We start from the raw sequence: 18371 nt of genomic DNA, 5'->3' as shown, positions 1-18371 counted from the left end.
CTCTTCCTCCATCACCTAGTTGGTCTAGTGCAAGAGGTTGCCTGGTTTGGTTTGATTCAGTGACTGCCCTTTGGAAAGATGTTTCTGCTTCCTGGCCTGACACACAGTTATCCTGTGCAACTTGGAAGGTCAGAAGAAATTCAGCGTTGCTTGGAGAATATTCTCAGCATCCTTAGAAAGGAAGGTTATTTCCATGTCTTGATTGCCTTTTCCCTACTTTGAATTGATACATTTTCCTTAATTTTTATTTAAATTTCCTTGCTGCTGACTGGTGTGCCTCCCTAGATCCGCCAGGGCCAGGGAGCCTGAGATGGTGCTGCATGAGCTCTCTTTTCCAGTGGGAGACTGTGCCATTACTCCAGGATTACAAAGCACAAACAGTAAAAAGAAGGATAATTGCTCTTCTTATGTTCATTAGCTATTAGCAGATTCTTTAATTACCATCATGTTTCCTCATCTTTTAGGCAATTGTCATAAAAACCTAGACTTCTTTTACAAATGTTCAGAAAGAGACAATATGTGAATTGTAGTGAATGAATCCTTTTATTACAGAATAAGCTTCACTCAGCATTTTGGTTGGTGATATATAAGTAACATCCCATACTTGAAGATTGAAAATGATTGTCTTTCAGTCCACTAAATAAATTTCTGTCCGAGCCCCAAAATGAGTATGTTGTGCTTCTTAGTGAAGAAAACATATGTGTACCGTGGTGTATTACTTTAATTTTGTCTTCTCTTATATTTTCTTGGTGGTAAAAATCACTTGGGAGGAGGTGTATTTCAGAAAACCACATTGTGGAGTTTTGCCCCAGGTATATTTTTTAGCGTTTCAAATGCTGGATTGTGAATTTCTATGTATTTTCCATACAAGCAAGGAACTTGAGTTGTAATTGAATTGATGGGAAGAAAAGATGTTACTAATAGTGTTTATGTATTACTTTCTACTTTCCATAAACAAACAGTGACTGGTTTCTTAGCTGGCATCAAATTTCAGTACAGGTCCTCAAAATTGGTTAATGCTGGGGCTTGTCATAAATCTTGAGTGTCAAAAGTCCTCGGTGGCAGTCCCAGAGCTGGAGTCTGAAGTCCCTTTATTGCCATCTACTGATGCTTGTTGACTACTGCATGGGATTTCTAGTGGGCAGGGAAATTGTTCAGGATGTCTTTTCTGTTGGTCACCCTTTAAATCAAGCATATCTCTGTTAGCAGACTTACTGTCTAAGAGGCAGAGGATACGAGAAGCCAAAGCCTACTCCATATCATTGCAGGACTAGCTCTTGCATGTACTGATGGAGCTTAGACTCTGACCCACCTTGCAGTTCCATTGAGACTGTTTCTTATGGGAAGTGGACGGGGTCGGCCTTTCAGTTACACCCTTAGGATTGTGCTGGGTTTTGCTTTCTGATGAGGGAGAGGTATAGCATTGACTGTAGGATGTAATTTCCCCCTCCCCTCCCCTCCCCTCCCCTCCCCTCCCCTCCCCTCCCCTCCCCTCTTCTTTTCTTTTCTTTTCTTTTCTTTTCTTTTCTTTTTTCTTTTCTTCTTTCTTCTTTTTTGAAAGAAAGAAGTAAAACATGATTCTTGCCTCACAGAATCATTTACTCTCCTTATCCAACCACCATCTTTGCCAGGATTTGAGATTTCTGGCAGTTCACAATTGATATTGAATAACCTAGTTGAGAAACTGCTGGGTTTTTATTGGAATAATATTTTTTTAAAAATTGGCAATCCTACCTTGAGAGAGTGGAAAGGCAGATTAACGTTTTAACTGGCTCTTCTAGGCTTTAAAACTGATGTGCTTTAGATAATTTATTCACACCTTGTAACTATAACAGAGTATTGGGAATTTCTTTGGCCAGGTCCTTAACTTCCATATGCTGTTCTTCTGACTCTTGTTACCCTTTTTTTTTTGCTCTTTTCTTGTTGTAAGATACAGTTTTTGCTTAATATCGACCTGGAACTGACAGTGTGTGTGGAGAAAACATTTTTGTGGCTCTTCATTCCTGGGTTTGCAGTTGGAGTCCTAATAAGAAGAGGGTTATGCTGCCTGGGGGAGGCAGAGTAGGCAGCTTTCCATAGGTGGTAAACTCAAACACGTGTGACATTTGTGACTGACAGAACAAAAGAGCTTTGTTGCAGCTCTAATTGTTGATTAATGATGATCCCCCTCAAATTTGACATGGTTGCTTTCTAGAACACAAAAGAAGTCAATGTCAGATACTTCCTCGATCATGACAGAGTCATGATTTCCAGGCAGCCTTGGTTCTTTGACATTGCAAGATGCTGCAGAAAACTAAAAGAAAAAAACAACCATAATTGCATAATTTTTAATTAATTGAATCAAAAGCTGTGCCGCATATTACTTGTTATACTTCCTGTGTCTTATTCCCCATCCACCCGAGATTTATGTGCCCCAGTAATGTTTTGCTTGGTTAGAGCTGCACGTAGTGTAGCTGTTAAGTGCTCTCATTGACTTTGATACTCTTCCCTCCTTTCTCTCCCCTTAATTTTTTCCCCCCTGAATAGAAGAAAAATAAAGGCTCACTATTCTCTTTGATGCCTAATTTCCAGTGCCTGAGTTCTAAGGTAGTGCAGTGTTTGTGAGCATTGGAACATCTTCCCAAGGAGATGCTAGCCTTCTCTTTGGGCTGGTTTTTCATGCATAAAGCTGATGAATATATTTATAAGTAGTTAGGTTAAAGTTCCTAAGGATGTCTTGGGGTTCTGAAGGATGTTAATGTTTCTCTAGACACGTGAATTATTCTTAATTAGAACTATTAAGTCTTAAGGAAGCCAGGTATAGAGAGTATTGTTACTATTTAATAGTTTAAGGGAATTAAGGGACAACTTTTGGAATTGTGCCATTTCTAAAAAAATATTTATGAAGATTTACAAGAATTTCCCACCCCCATCTTTTAAAGTGCCAGACAGTAAGTATACTCATCACAGAATCTAAAAGTTACAGATTTGTTATTTTGCCTGACAAGGTATAGTTAGGAAGTTGGTTCTGGGAACCTGTAGCTTAGCAACACAGACATTTTGGTGATTTAAGGTTCTGATTTCCCACTGTGCACAGGCAAAAGATTAGTATGTCTCATCTTGAATCATGAAATTGTATATCCAAAGGAATTATTACAAGAATTACTATGTGTAGGTTTTATAGATGAAGTCAGAGAAGATTGGACCTAGAGGGAGAGGTAGTTTTCTCCTTTTCATGGTCCCCTATACTTCTTTTGAAAAAAATTAGTAAATAGATGCCTGGCTTGTCCTAGAGTACAGGTTAGTTGGACTAAAGCCCAGGTTTTGTGATGCACTGTTCTTTTCCTTGTTACCCCTGTGACCAAGCAAAGCTTCATAAGGATTCATCTTGAGGAGACTGAACCAAAAAAAGTTCTTTTAGGTAAATCCTGTTAATAACAAACTTCTGCTGAAAATAAATGTCCATGTAATCTAATTCAGACAAGTGCTGCAAATATTTAATATCCTGCAGTTTTTAGCATAAACTCTATTTCATCTGTTTACATAGAAAGCAAGAAATGAGGCCTCTGAACTGATATGAGATCTCCAGAAAGATCAGGTAACAGGCATTCTGTGGCACAAAACTCTTCCCATGAAGCCAGCTGACCTCACTGTTCTGTGATATTCATTGTGTGATATCCTTAAAACTTGATAAACAGATTATTATAGCTATGGAGGAGGGTGGGGCCTGAACAGAGCAGGGTATAGTTCATTGCCAGTGCCGCTGGCCGGAGAGTTCAGTATGAGTTGGTCTCTGCTTAGCCTCTGAGTTCACTTGAGGATGTGTTTATTTTGTCCTTACAATACAGGATGTTTACAACCATCTTGTGTGGTTTTTCTGCAATTGCACTTGCATTTGAATTTGGTGGGCAGCTTGCCCTGGGTAGGGGATATCCCCTGCCCGACCCCCCACAATCTCCAGGGTGCTCGTGCGTGCACACACACGCACATGGGCATACTCTTACTTCTTTTAGTAGCTGCCAGGTTTTTAGTGTATGTGTCTGGGGGTGGAATAGAGTGGGTAATTATTTGGGGGATGGAAACACAGGACTTTTTTTTTTTTTTTTTTGAATAGGCTTTTCAGCAAATTGGCAAAGCTTCAGGGCCTGGTCCCACACCGGCACAAAGAGAGCAGCCTTGCCAGTCATTTTGCATTTACCAGACACAATATGTGTTATTTTTTGAATGAACAGACCTTGTCCTCCCACCCATTCTTTTTGTTCCTTGTTTAGAATTTAGATGTAATCTAAATAATTGGATTTATCAGCTTACAGTTTTAATATTGGAAAACTGAGTTAATAAAACGGTGTTTTGGCTTACACGTCCTAACAAGGGACCAGCTGGGCATTTCTTTAAGTCGCCTAGTCCCTCTTGAATTTGCTTTCCCCGTCCAAATTGTACACATACACTGTGTCTTATTCAGATTGTAAACTATCAGAAATCCTGGATAGAAATGGAATTTAATTAACCTAGAAATTGCTTTTGTGCCATATTGAGGGCTGCCCTAGAGATTGAGTGCAGAGATAGCAATAAGCTGGTTAACTCTATCCTGTGGATAACCCCAGAGGAATAGTGCCACCCTCTGGTGAGGTTTCTGATGGTAGTCTGCGAGGGAAGCTTCTAAATGCATGATTTGGGGAGCGTGGGGAGGGGGCACACAGAGGGTATTATTATAAAACAAAAGTATTTGGCACAGGACTTTGTCAGCTCATCGGTGAAGTTTCTTTATAAGCACTGCCTTTCGGTTTACTTGCAAACTTTCAAAATACCAGTATTTATTTTGGTGTGTTTCTTTGTTCCTGTAGAGGTGTTGCACGTTTATAAAAACCTAAATAAATATGAAATTTTTCTTCATTGATTTTTAGAGGAAGAGGGAGAGGTTCCACTTAGTTATGTATTCATTGGTTGCTGCTTGTATGTGCTCTGACCGGAGATTGAATCCACAACCTTGGTATATTGAGATGATGCTCTAAACAACTGAGTTACCTGGCCAGGGCAATATGAAACATTTGAAGGTTTTTTGGGGATAAAGATTTTGAGTGATCAAGGAAAATAATTTCTGGCTGTTGGCCATGCTAACTAACCCTAAATGAGAGACGGCTCAGGAGAAAAAGAATGCCTTCTTATGTGTATCTTAGGTAGTGGAAGAGGTCCTTAAGAGGTGCCGGTGCTGAAACATGGAGTGGCAGTAGGCAAGGGCACACACTTCATCTTTTAGCATCTCCTCACGGATACCAAAGTGAGAGTGCAGGAATCAAAAGTAGTAATCTTTGGACGTCCTGTCCTCAGTATTGGGCATCTTGCTGCTTTCTGCTTGGCCTCAGGAGATTATCTCTCCAGTCTCTCTTCCCCTATATCTAGCTCAGCCCACAGCTTGGGAGGGTTGGGGAAGGCAGAACTGGGGCAGACACAGGGAAGGGCAAAGGGGGCTTACTTCTTCAACAGGCAGCTGGAGGCTCATCCCATTAGCCAAGGTGGCTGTACAATTCTCCCTTTGTCAGCCAACTCTTAATACATCAATCAGGGTACAGCTTAGCCATCACCTCCTTCAGGGAGCTTTCCTTGATCTTCTGGTTGATGACTGCTGCCTCTTTCTTCAGCAGGGCCACCAGCCTATACACAGTGGAGCTTCCTTTTCTATGGGTGGTAGTCCCTATAATTTTGGGCTCAATAGGGATCCTGGTTGCTTTTGGACCAGGTGTTCCAGCTACTGGACCACCAGGACATAAAAAATTGGAGTTGCTGGGCCTGATTCTGGTCCCTGCTGCCACCCTTTTACCAAACTTGTATACGTTTTTCTTTACTTGACTTTCCTGTACCTGCGTACTGGGCCAGGGGAATCTGATTTTTAATGAAACTGAATGCCAGCTGACCTTTGGGTAGACTTACAGTGGGATGGCTGGTAACTTTCCCTGGGGCAGAACACCACACCTTTTCCTCTTCTGTTGCTGTTGGGTCTGTTTCAGATTTATCCAGGTCTCTCTAGCACCTCTAGATTGTCATTCAGTCTATCCCTCTGCTCAGAGACATTCATGTGTTTGTGTAATTCCTAAAGAATGAATGATGAATTGTATTGTTTATAAATGGTACAGCAGTGTAGTGCCCTGCTCTTCCTTCTCAGTGCTTATGGAGGGCTTGTCCTTGGTACACAGTAACAAGTCTATGCAGAAATAGGTCATAAAGAGGAGACTGTAGTAGAGCCTACCTTTTTGGGACCACAGAATGTAAGGAATGGAATTGGGGTTAAATGGTAGGTCATGGGGGACGTATTAGTTTAGGATGGTTTGGTGTCTCTGAGAATAGGAATTTTTTAACAGGGAAGTAGAAGAAGTGACCTCTAAGAAGTAATAAGCCTGAAATATTCCTCTTTTGGCTGATGATAAGTAGTCAGCCATGGCAAGGTAAAGGAGGGGAGCATTCCAGGTGCAAAGAGGAGTATTGAATAAGCAAGTTCCCCTCTGACTGTTGCCTCCACCTTCGGGCATTTATTTCTACCTAGAGGGACACTCTGTGGGATCAGATCAGTAAATTGATTTCATTTCAACACATTTTTACTTCCTTCTGGGACATTGTAGTTTAAGTGGCATTCACACCAGTATAGCTGATTTTATTTTTATTTTATTTTATTTTTATTTTATTTTATTTTTTTTACTTTGATTCTTTTTTTGTCATGCCTAAACTGCCATGGGGCTCCTGGACCCAAGAGTTTCTAGAGGAGGGGCACCCAAGATAGTTTTGCCCATGACAAGGCTGTGTGCTTCACCTCCCATTTGGATGCAGCATGGTGTGGCAGAGAATACTCTGACTGGAGGACCCAAGGTTTGGCTGGTCTTACCTGTTCTGCCATCCATGCTGTATGGCTCTTCTCTGAGTTGATTCCATCTGTGCAGCAAGGGTAATGTTAAGATCCCTTCAAAATTGAAGGCCATTTGCTTTTAAACATTTGTCTCAAACACCAAACAGAAATAGCAGACTGTTTCTATATTCTCTGAGCTGGCTCTTTGCATTTTTTAGTCCTGTAATTCACATGCAGGCATTTACACAATTGAAGGTAAGTGACACTAGTGATTTGATCTGAAATCATTTCTGTCTCTCACCTCCACTGCCCCCAACCCTAGATTTTAATGCTATAAATACAGCATTACCCCCAATATAGTTATACATAAATACATGTATTTCTTCATCTGGTTTATGTTTACTTGATCTCTGTAACTTGGCTTGCTGAGAGTTTAATTGTTTTCATTAACCCTAGGATACATGAGAGTTCCTAGAATGGAGGGGGTTTTTGTAGGGGAAACTTCTTCATTGATCAGTAAACTTCAAACATGGAAGTGAATTGTGCTGTAGTTGATTCTTCTGTCATTTGCACGAGAGACAAACACTCTCTGTACTGTGTTCCGCCATCTCTGCATGTGACTACCAGTGGCCACCCTGGCTTAACTCAAGGCTGAAAGGCTTTGGAGGCCCCACATGCTGTTTTCCGCTTGACCCCAGGAACTTGTACTTCCCCCTGATGACTCTGAACCTCCTTAGTTCAAACAATATTTTCATTTTAGAATGTTTTCACTCTAGTAACAGAATGGAAGGTGGTGTTTTTGGTTAAAATGCCAGTCAGCTGATGGAAGGAGGGTGAGTGCAGTAATTCCTGCAGTGGGTGGCTATACCACCTTGCTTGCGTACTTGCTTCTGGAGGTGATCAGGTTGATTGCAGGGGTTCCCAGAGCCCTACCTCCCTCTTCAGCCTGTGGTAAATGTCTGATCTGGCCTGCCTGCCCCTCAGTTCAGCCCCCAGCATCTCCAGAGGCTGCTGTTCTGGTTCTTCAGTACATCTACACTCCACCCCATCACTTTTTTAAAAAACTGATTTAAGATAACATACGTTCACTTCCTTGTATTAGACATTTTAGAATGAATCACCTGTCCCTCAAACATATCTGTGTGGCTGCAAGTGCCTACTTCATGGAATTGGCCTGTAAATTGTGTCATTCAGACTCTTTTGTTGTGCGGGACCAACAAAGCAAAGTCAGCACCTCTGTAATCCTCCTGGGACTGCAGGTTGAAAAGCCAAACCGCAGACCTGCCCTTTTTGTGAAGTACGGATTCTTCTGGCCTCTAAGAAAAGATACTGGTTTGTCTTGTTCTTTTGTTCCTGCTTTCATCTGGGTCACACAAATACTTAATCACTTGGGAGCTTGGTTTAATACTCTGAGGGGTAATTTATTTTACTGCCACTTTTTAATCTGTTATTGCCTTGTTTTTCGTAGTCTCACTGAGAAAGTCATCAGGTAAAAAATGCCTTTTATTTGAACACTGGTAAGAGCACTTTATCTTTGAGGCCCTGAAACTGTAAAATATCTCACCGTGTCCTGCTCAGTCATCTGTGCCTTGACTGTGTTTGTTTTTTATTATGGCTGTGCCGTCTTCTCGTCCTGTGTGGCATTTGTTGCTGGTGACTTTTGAAAGAGTAATAAACACAGAACATCCTGCTCCCATGCAGGCAGGATTTCTGTGAAATCCTTCACCACTCAGAATGTGTGCTGTGTCCATTTAAATGAAGATATACAGATATAAAATTACCAATTAAAAAAGTTTTTAGTAGAATGAAATTACCCAGGTTTTCTTTTAACTGGGAAGGATGGCTGATGGAGAGGAGGAGCGTTGCTGGAGGAGGAAGGCAATTCTGTTGGGGTCAGTCCACCTGCGAGTGGTACCATGTTGCAGGGCTGAGGCTGTTGAAACAAAGCTGAGTTTTCTAGTTTTGTGCTTCGTCTGAAGGGGTATCACATTCCAGGTATGGGCTACAGAAATTGAGAGTGACCTTTTTAGAGACTTAAAGCGTTTGGCAGTGATTTTAGATCTGTTGAATGTAATAATAAATTTTGGCTTGCATTTATCTTTTGAAAATGTCATCCCCCTTGCCCGTCAGTCTCTCTCGAATTGAAAAAATGATTATAAAACTATCCATTTGCAAAAGGTAGAAATTTAAAAAGGAAAGATTGACACAAAACTGGTCCTCAAGTCAGGTGGTTTGAGAAGCACCACTCCAAAGTCACAGTCCTACCTGCCTCCCCCCCAAGTCTGAACTTTCATCACTCGCCTCTGAAGATCACTCCTTTGTGACTCGACCACCGACCAGCAGTGACCACGGAACACTGCAGGTGGTTTGTCGAAACATGAGAAAAACATACACACGGACGAACAAGTCCTATGGAGAAATAGGGACGAAACGGCCATTCTCTCTAGTGGGGAGCGTACCGTTCTCCTGCCCAAGCAGGCTTTTATTGGGTTCGTTTACACAGGAATTCAGGTAAAGCTCATTACTCATTGCCAGGAAGTAAGGATCAAACAATAGGTAACAAGGAACTCGGAGGGCCTATTTTGAGTCAGGGTCAGAGCTGTATAAAAACTTTAAGGAACGAACTTACTTCTTCCTTGGACCCTTATCATTCAATTGAGAGCATTCTAAACAAAGCAGGTTTCACAAGATTTTACATATTCTTTCTTAGGCCTGATCACCCAGGGAACCCACCCTTTCCAGCACAGGGCGGCACCACCTGTCATTGTTTCAGGTTTAGGTGGAGCAAGGGAAGTAAGGCAGCCAAGAGATTAGGAGATTTTCTCGCAGACAATGAGGACTCAGGCTATGTCGAAGCGGAGGGGCTAGGGTCCATCACCCCCTTTTGCTGTAGTCCCCAAAGTCCTTCCTTGGGGGGAGGAAGGACTCCCATGTGATCGTGCCTGTCTTAGGTCATTCTCCCCTTGGGGAATCTTACCCGTCATTGGCTAACCAACTAAGCACTGGGGGCCAGGCAGGGTGAAGTAAAAGGAACAGAAGCAGTGCTCTTGCCAGGGAGATAAGCTTTTGTCTCCTTGCTGGCTTATGGTCCAAGGTCGTTCCCTCAGCCTTAGCCTTGGTGGGGGTTACAGCTTCTGATACCAGGCAGGGCGGTTCCCAGCACCTTTGGGCTTAGTGGCTTCCTCAGCACACCCTGAAGGTCTGTCCCATCCTACACAGTCAGTTGCAAAAAAAGCTCTTCGTTCTTTATTCTCATTTATAACATTTGAGGAATTGTTAAACTTGTTGAGCTTTCTGTCTGTACCTTGTTAACGTGGCTATTTCACTTTGGTTGTCCTGGATTCTGAAGTGCTTTTGATACACTGTGAGGTTTGCATATTTTAAGGACTGAAGGTTGCTCAGTCAGTGCATAGTGGTCATGCTGTCTCCCTTTGATCGAGTGTCAGTTTGCATAGGGAATATGATCTGTACCAGAGTGCTTTGGGTGGGTGGTAGGAGATGGCAAGAGTAGTAGAGACTGGTCAGGATTTAAGGGAGGTTAAATTCAAAGGCGTTACTTTTTACAAAGGAGAATATCTTGGTTTAGTGTTTTATTGAATACTAGAAAGTTAATTTAAAATTTTAAGTATTTTGAATGTCAGCAGTTTAATGTACAACAATATTTAATCCCAACAATAGTTCAGAGAAAACTTACTTGCTTATGCTTTATAAATATATCGGATTTCCTTTTATTTCTTATGTAGTAATTCAAAGCAACCTTGAACTGAGCTGGCGTTAGCAGTCCCACATGGCGATTGAGTCTGATTGGGGATTCTGACCAGATCTAGATAAAGCCCTGTGCTTGCAGGGCTGCTGCTTGGTTCTTTTTGTGCCCCCCGCTCCCCTTCTTGAGCAGGGCCTGATAGACAGTTTAAAGTGGTCTCAGAGGTACCTGCTTCCGTTGATGGATTGAGAGCCTTACGGTGAAAGAAAGAGCTATTATGAGACAATTTATGATAAATGTCAGGTTAGTTATACATAAAGGAAAAATATGTTAGGATATGTATAGGGAAAGGGAAATTAGCTATCAGCTCTGATGTCAGCTTGGTGTTAGGAAAAATGGAAAGAAACCATTCCAAGACGCATTAGTATTCAACTTGATAGAAAGGTATGTGTTTTATGTTAAGATATTGTAAGTGAGCCCTGACTGGTGTGGTTCAGTGGTTGGGTGACGTTCTGCAAACCAAAAGGCCACTGGTTGAATTCCTGGACAGGGCAGGCCCCTGGGTTGCTGACCAGCTCCCTAGTTGGGGGCATGCAAGAGGCAACTGATCAGTGTTTCTCTCCTTCCCTCCCTTCCCCTTTCTCTAAAAATAAGTACATAAAATCTTTAAAAAAAAATTTTGTAAATGAAAGATGTCAGTTAAGGAACTCTAAACCGTGGTTTGTGGACACTGAATGGATCAGTGGAAGTCATTATCTGGGTGGGCTTGTAATGAGGAAGAGGCCTAAAGAAAGGCAGGTTAAGGCCAGGTTTTTGAATTTCTGACTGAGGGGATTGAGTTTTACCCTGTGTAGGCAGAGGGCAATCCATAGTATGGTGGGAATGGAAGAGTTTTGGGTAGACTAGGGCGATACATACTTTTTTCTGCATTGCAAGCTTTACTGTAGTGAACATATGTGGCTGACTGGAGTCAGAAACGATCAGAAGTGGGGTACAAGACAGGGTCAGTGATGGGTGGACACAGCGGTGTCCTGGGTGTGAGGACTCAGTACAGAGGGCACTGTGTGTTTGTGACAGTGTCACGTTAGCGAATAGAGTGCTGTATGACAGTGGCAGGTTGATTGGCATTTCCTCATCACTGTGGGCTAAATTTATTCCTAAACTAGTGATCCCATGTCATCAAATACCACACACAGTGTTTGAAATGCACAGGCACACAAGTGGTCTGTTCACAGGCATGTGCCAGCGCATATGTGCTCATGGCGCATATTTTATATCAGTGTGTAAAACACGGCCCTTTAACCCAATTTGTTGCCCTTCAAAGCAGGCCTGTCATAGAGATATAGAACCTTAATTAGAGAGAATTTGCTTGAAATAGGGTGTTTCCCCCCTTTTGTTATATAATTTTATTGCTGGATGTAGCTCTATACGCTTTGATCTCTGCTTAATTTGTTTTTAATTTTCTTCTGCTTTTACAGGCCCAGGCTGCAAGCACAAAGGAAGTTTGCTCAATCTCAGCCGAATAGTCCCAGCACAACTCCAGTAAAGATAGTGGAGCCATTGCTACCCCCTCCAGCTACTCAAATTTCTGACCTCTCTAAAAGGAAGCCTAAGACAGAAGATTTTCTTACCTTTCTCTGCCTTCGAGGTAAGACTGTACTACCAGTCAGTTTGGAAGGAACAGCCTAGTTGAAAGAAAAAGGAACATACCACACACAGGAATAGATGTTAGCCTGATCTCTGCTGCATGCTTCTTTCAGTTCCCTGAGGTAGAGTTTAAAGTGAGAAATACCACTAAGAGGGTGCTTGAGTCTTTATATTTCTCCTTATGTTTTCATTTCACTCTTAATTTCTAAATATAGTTAATAGTGGAAATAACCATTTGATATATGTAAACAGGAGCAATTAACAGAGTGTAAGGTGAGTATGAAATTTTGTAATAAAAGATGGGTTTGGATTTACATGTCTGTGTTTGGGAAAGTGTTTACCACAGGAACTAAGTTTTCTAACAGTTGTGAGGGAAGAACACAAAAGGATTGGCAGAGAGATGAGGAGCCTCTTAATGAAAGGGAGGAACTGTAGATAGCCATGAGCTTGGAGAGTTCCTTTGGTGAGGAGAACTCCTTTGGCTCCTTAGTTGAGAGAAGGTGAACAGGAGGGAGATGCTCTTTGTGGTGAGTCATTGGCTTGAGGTTCAGGTTTATGTACTTTTTTTTTTTTAAACAATCTGAAGTAAGTTATAGCAAGACTTAGGTACAGTGCAGAGAACTTTTTCCTAAACTACTGAGAGAAAATTTTCATTAGATACCTCCCTTTGCTCCTCAACACATTAGTATATATATATTTTAAGAATAAGGACAATCTATAACCAGCAAAATTAGGACATTCACAATGATATATGAGGGGGTGTTCCTAAAAACCCCAGAATTATCTTTTGGAGGGTGGGACCCTAGTAGCCCAGGCTTCCCCACCAGTTAAGTGTTCTAGGAACTTACCTGTATCAGCTTACTCGCTGGCTTTGTTGTGAGAGGCTGCGTTTGGCTTCATTGAAAAAAATTTTTAAAGACTTTTTGAACACGTCTGCCTGTTTCATGGTGGTGGTTTACGAGTGTACCTGCCCACGCTGTGCTGAGTGTTCAGTTTTTGACTCAAAACAGCATGACCCCCACGCCCCACCTTCCCTATTCAACTGATCCACTTTTTTTGTTGTCGTTGTTTACATGGATGAAAAAAGTCCCCAAAGGGAAATGTTTTGCTGTTGTGGAAGAGGTAAAACTAAAAATGACAGAAACACTAAGAGTGATCAACATTGATTGTTAAAAAACTGTTTTGAACAGTAGAAAAAAACATCTTGGTGCATTGCATCAAATGAAGAGTACTGTGAAGGTGACTGAAGTTTAAACATGAGACTAAATACACAATTTTTTATAAATAAATTCTGTTTTGGGGGGTCTTTCTCACGAGTCACTCCTCTGAAATGGAATTGTGTTGTATTTTAATTTTTGTACTCTGGTTTTCCAGTATCACATGAATACTTGTTCCATTTTGCAAATGTCTTATCATTTATCTAATTTTGTATTTATGTTTCGATGTATTTCTCAGTTTTTGATGTCAACTGCTAATGATATCTCTCTTCATTTACATCTTTGCCTCCTCCAAAGTCTTTACAGAAGTTGGCAGTTGGGAATCTGATTACCACTATAATACCTGCATTCTAATTATTCTTTTTCCTTCTTGGTGTGGATTGCAAACCAAATACAGCTTGTCAGGGCTCCAAACTTTATGTTTAGCTTGAAGGAGTCCAGTCACTTCATCACCCTTTGGGTGACAGTGGGCACAGTTAGGAGTAAAGAAGGCAGTTTTTAATAAGCTCACTATTTATAGGAAAAAGTGTCTGGAATCAAATCAGAGACCTGGAAGTGATATTTGTTGCCAAGGATTACAGATCATTCTTTTCTCCAGTCCCCAGTTATCACCCGGAGTCATGTTGGTGCTGATTTGGAATGAGGAAGAGAGTAAATCTTGAAAGGAGGGGGAAAGACTTTGGGGAGGACATCAGACTAGCCCAAGACCATGTCTTTTCCCACAACTCCATTCAGCATCGTCAACGAAACCTTGGGTGGGGGGAAACCCCCTGCACCATTTATAAAACTGGGATTAGTGTAGATATGTAAACACATGAGCCAGTCAGTCATTCAAGGATTAGAAAGCTTTAGAGATTTAAAAAATCTGTTTTAAGGCAATCAGAGACCTTTTCCCTAAGTCTGGCAAGGCTCTCTCCTTTCCTTACGTGACCTACAATTTCTAAAGGGAAGGAGAAGGGAAAGAATAGGGCAGCAGGGCCTGAAGTGTTCGCATGCAAGTGTATTTATCTTCAAATAGCTGCTTTGAAGGGGGTCCACATGTCTCTTGCCAGAGGCATAATTAGTATCTTTCACTGATACATGGAGAGAAATGGCAGAAGGGGGTATGTGCCATGTAAATTCATACCATCGCTCTATTTTCTGTTACCAGTCTTGTTATTCTTAATGAGTTCTGTCATCTTCTCTTTGTTCTGACTATGTTTATTAACAGATTAAAAAGCTTAATTCAGTAGAGCAGTGGCAGGTTAAATGATTCTTTTATTTACATTTTTCTTTTTATGGGGCCCTGCAAACAAGGTGGATTCCCAAAGGGGATTTCTGGAACATGCACACACCCATACACAATTCGTTCTTCTGACCTTGGGTGTTATAGTTCCACATTGCTGGGTGGAGAAAGTTTTTTTTGAGGAGGGGGTTGAGTTCTTCAGCCTTTGTGAAGCAGTGCTTTTTCTGTTTGGGGACTGCCTGCCTTTTGTTCGCAAGTCTTAGAGACTCTTCAGTGATCAGCTGTCATTCAGTTGCTAATTAATTCAGCAGGCTCATATTGAATCCTTTTTATATGCTAGACACCTAGAAAACAGATTGGAAACTGGAGAGCAGTATCAGTGTAGTAGGTGGAAGAAACCGTAACAATCAACGGAAAATGCCAGGGTGGAGGTGTGCACCTTAGCAGCAGGAAGCAAGTGGTTCAGAGCTCAGGGAGGCCTGGGGTGGCTGCAGAGAGGAGTGACACTGAGCAGGCTTTGTAGAAAGGGAATGGGGCTTGGAAGCAGCTCTACAGAAACCCCAACAAGGCCTGGATTCATCTTGGGGTGTGTGGCTTGGAGTGCCCCAAGTTAAAACCAGGAAGTTAGGTGGGTTGGATTCTGTGGGCCCTGGGCTAAATGTGAGGGCCCGACAGAGGTTCTTCAGCTGAGAGGTGACACAGTATAACCTTTATTTAGTAAGATGATCAGGCAGCTCAGTGGAAGATGGGTTGAGGCTACAGGAAGGCCATCTCACTGGGGTTATTGTAGGAATGCAGACAAGAGTTTTGCCATTTGTAAGATGGGCAGACAGTGTCTTTGGCCACACAGTTGCTGTGGAGTCAAACTAAAGCTAATGGGTGTGAAACAGGCCCAGATGGCACCTGCAGTGGCCGTCCCAGTGCACTTACTATTGCCCAGTGTGCTTTGGCAGACACACAGCAGAGAGGAGGAGGGTTTGATTTGATGTTTAGGAGGAACGATCTAAAACGCCAGCTGAAAAGACTGCATGTACTAGAAGAGTGACGCTTTCTCTAAAGAGTGGCTTTGTTGGCAAGGAGCACATATTTTGATAGAGTACTGGCTTCGGGTATTGAGGATGATAAATTCTAAGTAGGGCAAATGCAAAAGCCTGGGGTGATTTAGAGGTCACAAAATGAAAGGGGATTAACGTGCTAGAAAGCAATTAAGTAATCCTCCAATTGCAGGGAACACTATGGTGCTAATAATGAACTTCCTTGAGCAAAATGGGAATCCATTCTATTATATGAACTCTTTGGGGAGGAAGGCACAGGGTCAGAGTGGTACACAGCTTTTTTTGATGGATCGTTCTGAGTGGTGTTGCATCTTAATTTTTGAGAATGGTAACCGTGAAAGTTTGCTCCAAAGTGGTGTTCTCACCACTCAGTGGTGTTCTCACCGCCTTGAGGGGTTCAGTGGCCACCCCCTTTTCTCCAGATCAAACCAGCCTTATGTTCCTCATGTGCTTGGTTTTTCAATAGAGTTTGTGTTAGTTACTTGGCTGAGTTTGGCTGAGCAAGCGATTTATTTGCCAGGGCAGTTTATCAGGCTAGCGAAGAAATTCAAAACCATGGAATTCTTAAGTGCAGAGGAGGGGAAGGATGGATCCCTTTTAATTGTTCTGTGACCTTCATGAGTTGTTAAGGCTCCAAGATATTGTGCTCAGATGACTGGCCCTAGTCCCAGCCAGCTGGCCTCTGACCAGGCTGTGCCCTCCCCTGAGATAAAGCAGCCCCCCTTCCTGCCAGTGGCCGCTGACACAGGCTCCCAGTCATCTCTTGCTTTCTCCCTACTTTATAGAGATTCCCTAAGTAGCTTTTTCAGTCCTTTCTGAAATCCATGTAGAAAAGGTAGTGTAGATGAGGTAACAAAACTTGAAGTAGGGATAGTCCTGTTCTGTTTGCTGAGTGTCTTGCTGGCTGCTGAGGCATTGTTATTCTGCACTAAATAAACTTTATTTAGTAACAGCACTAAAGTTACTGGTATCCCTGTCCTAAAGGCCAGGTGGCCTTTCCCATAGTGTTTAGGTTCCTGCAATGACTCGTGGACACTCTCCATGCTGAAGAGAGCACAGCCTTTGTTTGGTATTCAGAGAATGACTCTGTGGTCTGGATGAAGTTACTTTCCCTCTTATTCCACTTCTAAACTTGAAGGGTGGAAGTCACATAGGTTGAACCCCTCAAGGATGCTCTGTGGTATGATTTGTGTATTCATTTGAGATAAAGAGATCCACAGACCCCATTGTATTGGATTGGCTGTGTACTTGTTTGGGTATGTTGTGAGCCACATGTATAGACAATGATGTGGAAAAGATTGTAAGAGGGATAATTCAGCTGCTAATTAAAAGATATTTGGTCTCATTGCTGTTAACCAGCTCAGCATGGGAGGTGACATGGTTGGGAGGGAAGGTGCTTTGTTCTCATCGCTGTGTCTGTAATGTTAGGGCTCTTGGAGGTAGACCCCATGCCCTGATGTGGGGAAGTTCCTAAATGTGGGATCAGGTAGACACAGCTGGGAGCACCTGGGCATAGGTCTGCGCTGCAGGCTGTGACTGAAGAGAGGAGGAGTGCTGAGGAAGAGACTGGCCACTGAGGAAGAGGTGGTTGTCACTTCATTCCTTGTTCTTCCTTAAAAAAGGATTACTCAGCTGAAGGTTTCTAACTCTTCCGTCTCATTGCTCCTGCACTTATTCCCAAGTTTCAGAAATTCTAACTGTTGAATTCATTTTGTATTTCCATACCTCCTAGGTTCTTGCCATCAGCCTGCTTACCTTCCCATTTAGGAAGGCAGATAGGAAGCAATTTGCCTCCCTTCTTAGCTGTGTGAAGTGACAGTCTGAATTTAGAAATATGAGTTGAGTTTTTGTCACTGAAGGCATATATGACCTAATAATATCACTTAAGTGTGAGTTGCTCATGGTACTTTCATATATGTTGCCTCCCAGCTTTTAGGGTCATCACAGCCTGCTCAACGCATAGTTAATGGAGTCCCAAAAGACAAGGAATCCTGACTGCCTAGCTGACACTTTTTGCTAGATTTTTGGGTTCCATGTGGAGTCCTTTTCAATCATTGGTGTTACTTTTTGACACACATGCCGAAAAAGAAGTTGCAAACCCGGGATGGTTGCATTTCACTGCACGGGCTGCTCCTTTTCCCACAAAGAATAGGGGTTTCCTTTGTGTTTGGCCTTTGGCCTGGAGGGCTGTTCCCCAAAGCCCTGCTGCATGTACTCCTGGTGGTGCCAGAAATTACGTTAGCTGGACGTTTTAAATTCTTTGTTGTGATTTTCATTATTACCTTTTCTTTAAGGCAAGTGATACTACTTTTCTGTTAGAACAGAGAATGAAGTCACTTAAGTCATGAGTGGGGATTGCTTTAAAGAAAACTCAAGGCCCATGACTATCTGGATAAGGCAGATAACCTTGGGGTGTATGGAAGTGGATGAAATTGGGGAAACCTGTGGTAAATCCTTCTCTTGTAAGTTGTAAAGGCCAGCCTGGGAGCTATTGGGAGATTGCCATCCATGTGTGACGTCTGTCACTCTGTTTGCATGAGTGCACAGGGTAAGTGGAGATGTCTGATCTGTTTGGGTCACTGGTGCCCAGGGGGTGCCCGGTACACTCAGAGTTGGTTTAGTGAACTCAGGCCGTTGTTGCATCTGATTTTTTCTGTGACTCTAGTTTCAGTGGATGGAGCTTTCCTGTCCTCTAACTTAGGAACTCAGT

At 42.3% G+C, this 18371-nt stretch overlaps 1 protein-coding gene across 1 annotated transcript in view; it reads left to right on the top strand.

Moving 5' to 3' along the window:
- The window catches only part of JARID2 (jumonji and AT-rich interaction domain containing 2), a 254197-nt gene that overhangs the window by 180572 nt on the left and 55254 nt on the right, over positions 1-18371 (top strand). The window contains 1 exon segment of the mRNA XM_028511671.2: positions 11996-12165. Within this exon segment, the coding sequence (XP_028367472.1) occupies positions 11996-12165 (170 nt within the window).

This window comes from Phyllostomus discolor, chromosome 5 (genome assembly GCF_004126475.2).
Source record: "Phyllostomus discolor isolate MPI-MPIP mPhyDis1 chromosome 5, mPhyDis1.pri.v3, whole genome shotgun sequence".
Taxonomy (NCBI): domain Eukaryota; kingdom Metazoa; phylum Chordata; class Mammalia; order Chiroptera; family Phyllostomidae; genus Phyllostomus; species Phyllostomus discolor.
Note: the sequence above shows the minus strand (reverse complement) of the source record. Positions and strands in the feature narration are given on the sequence as shown.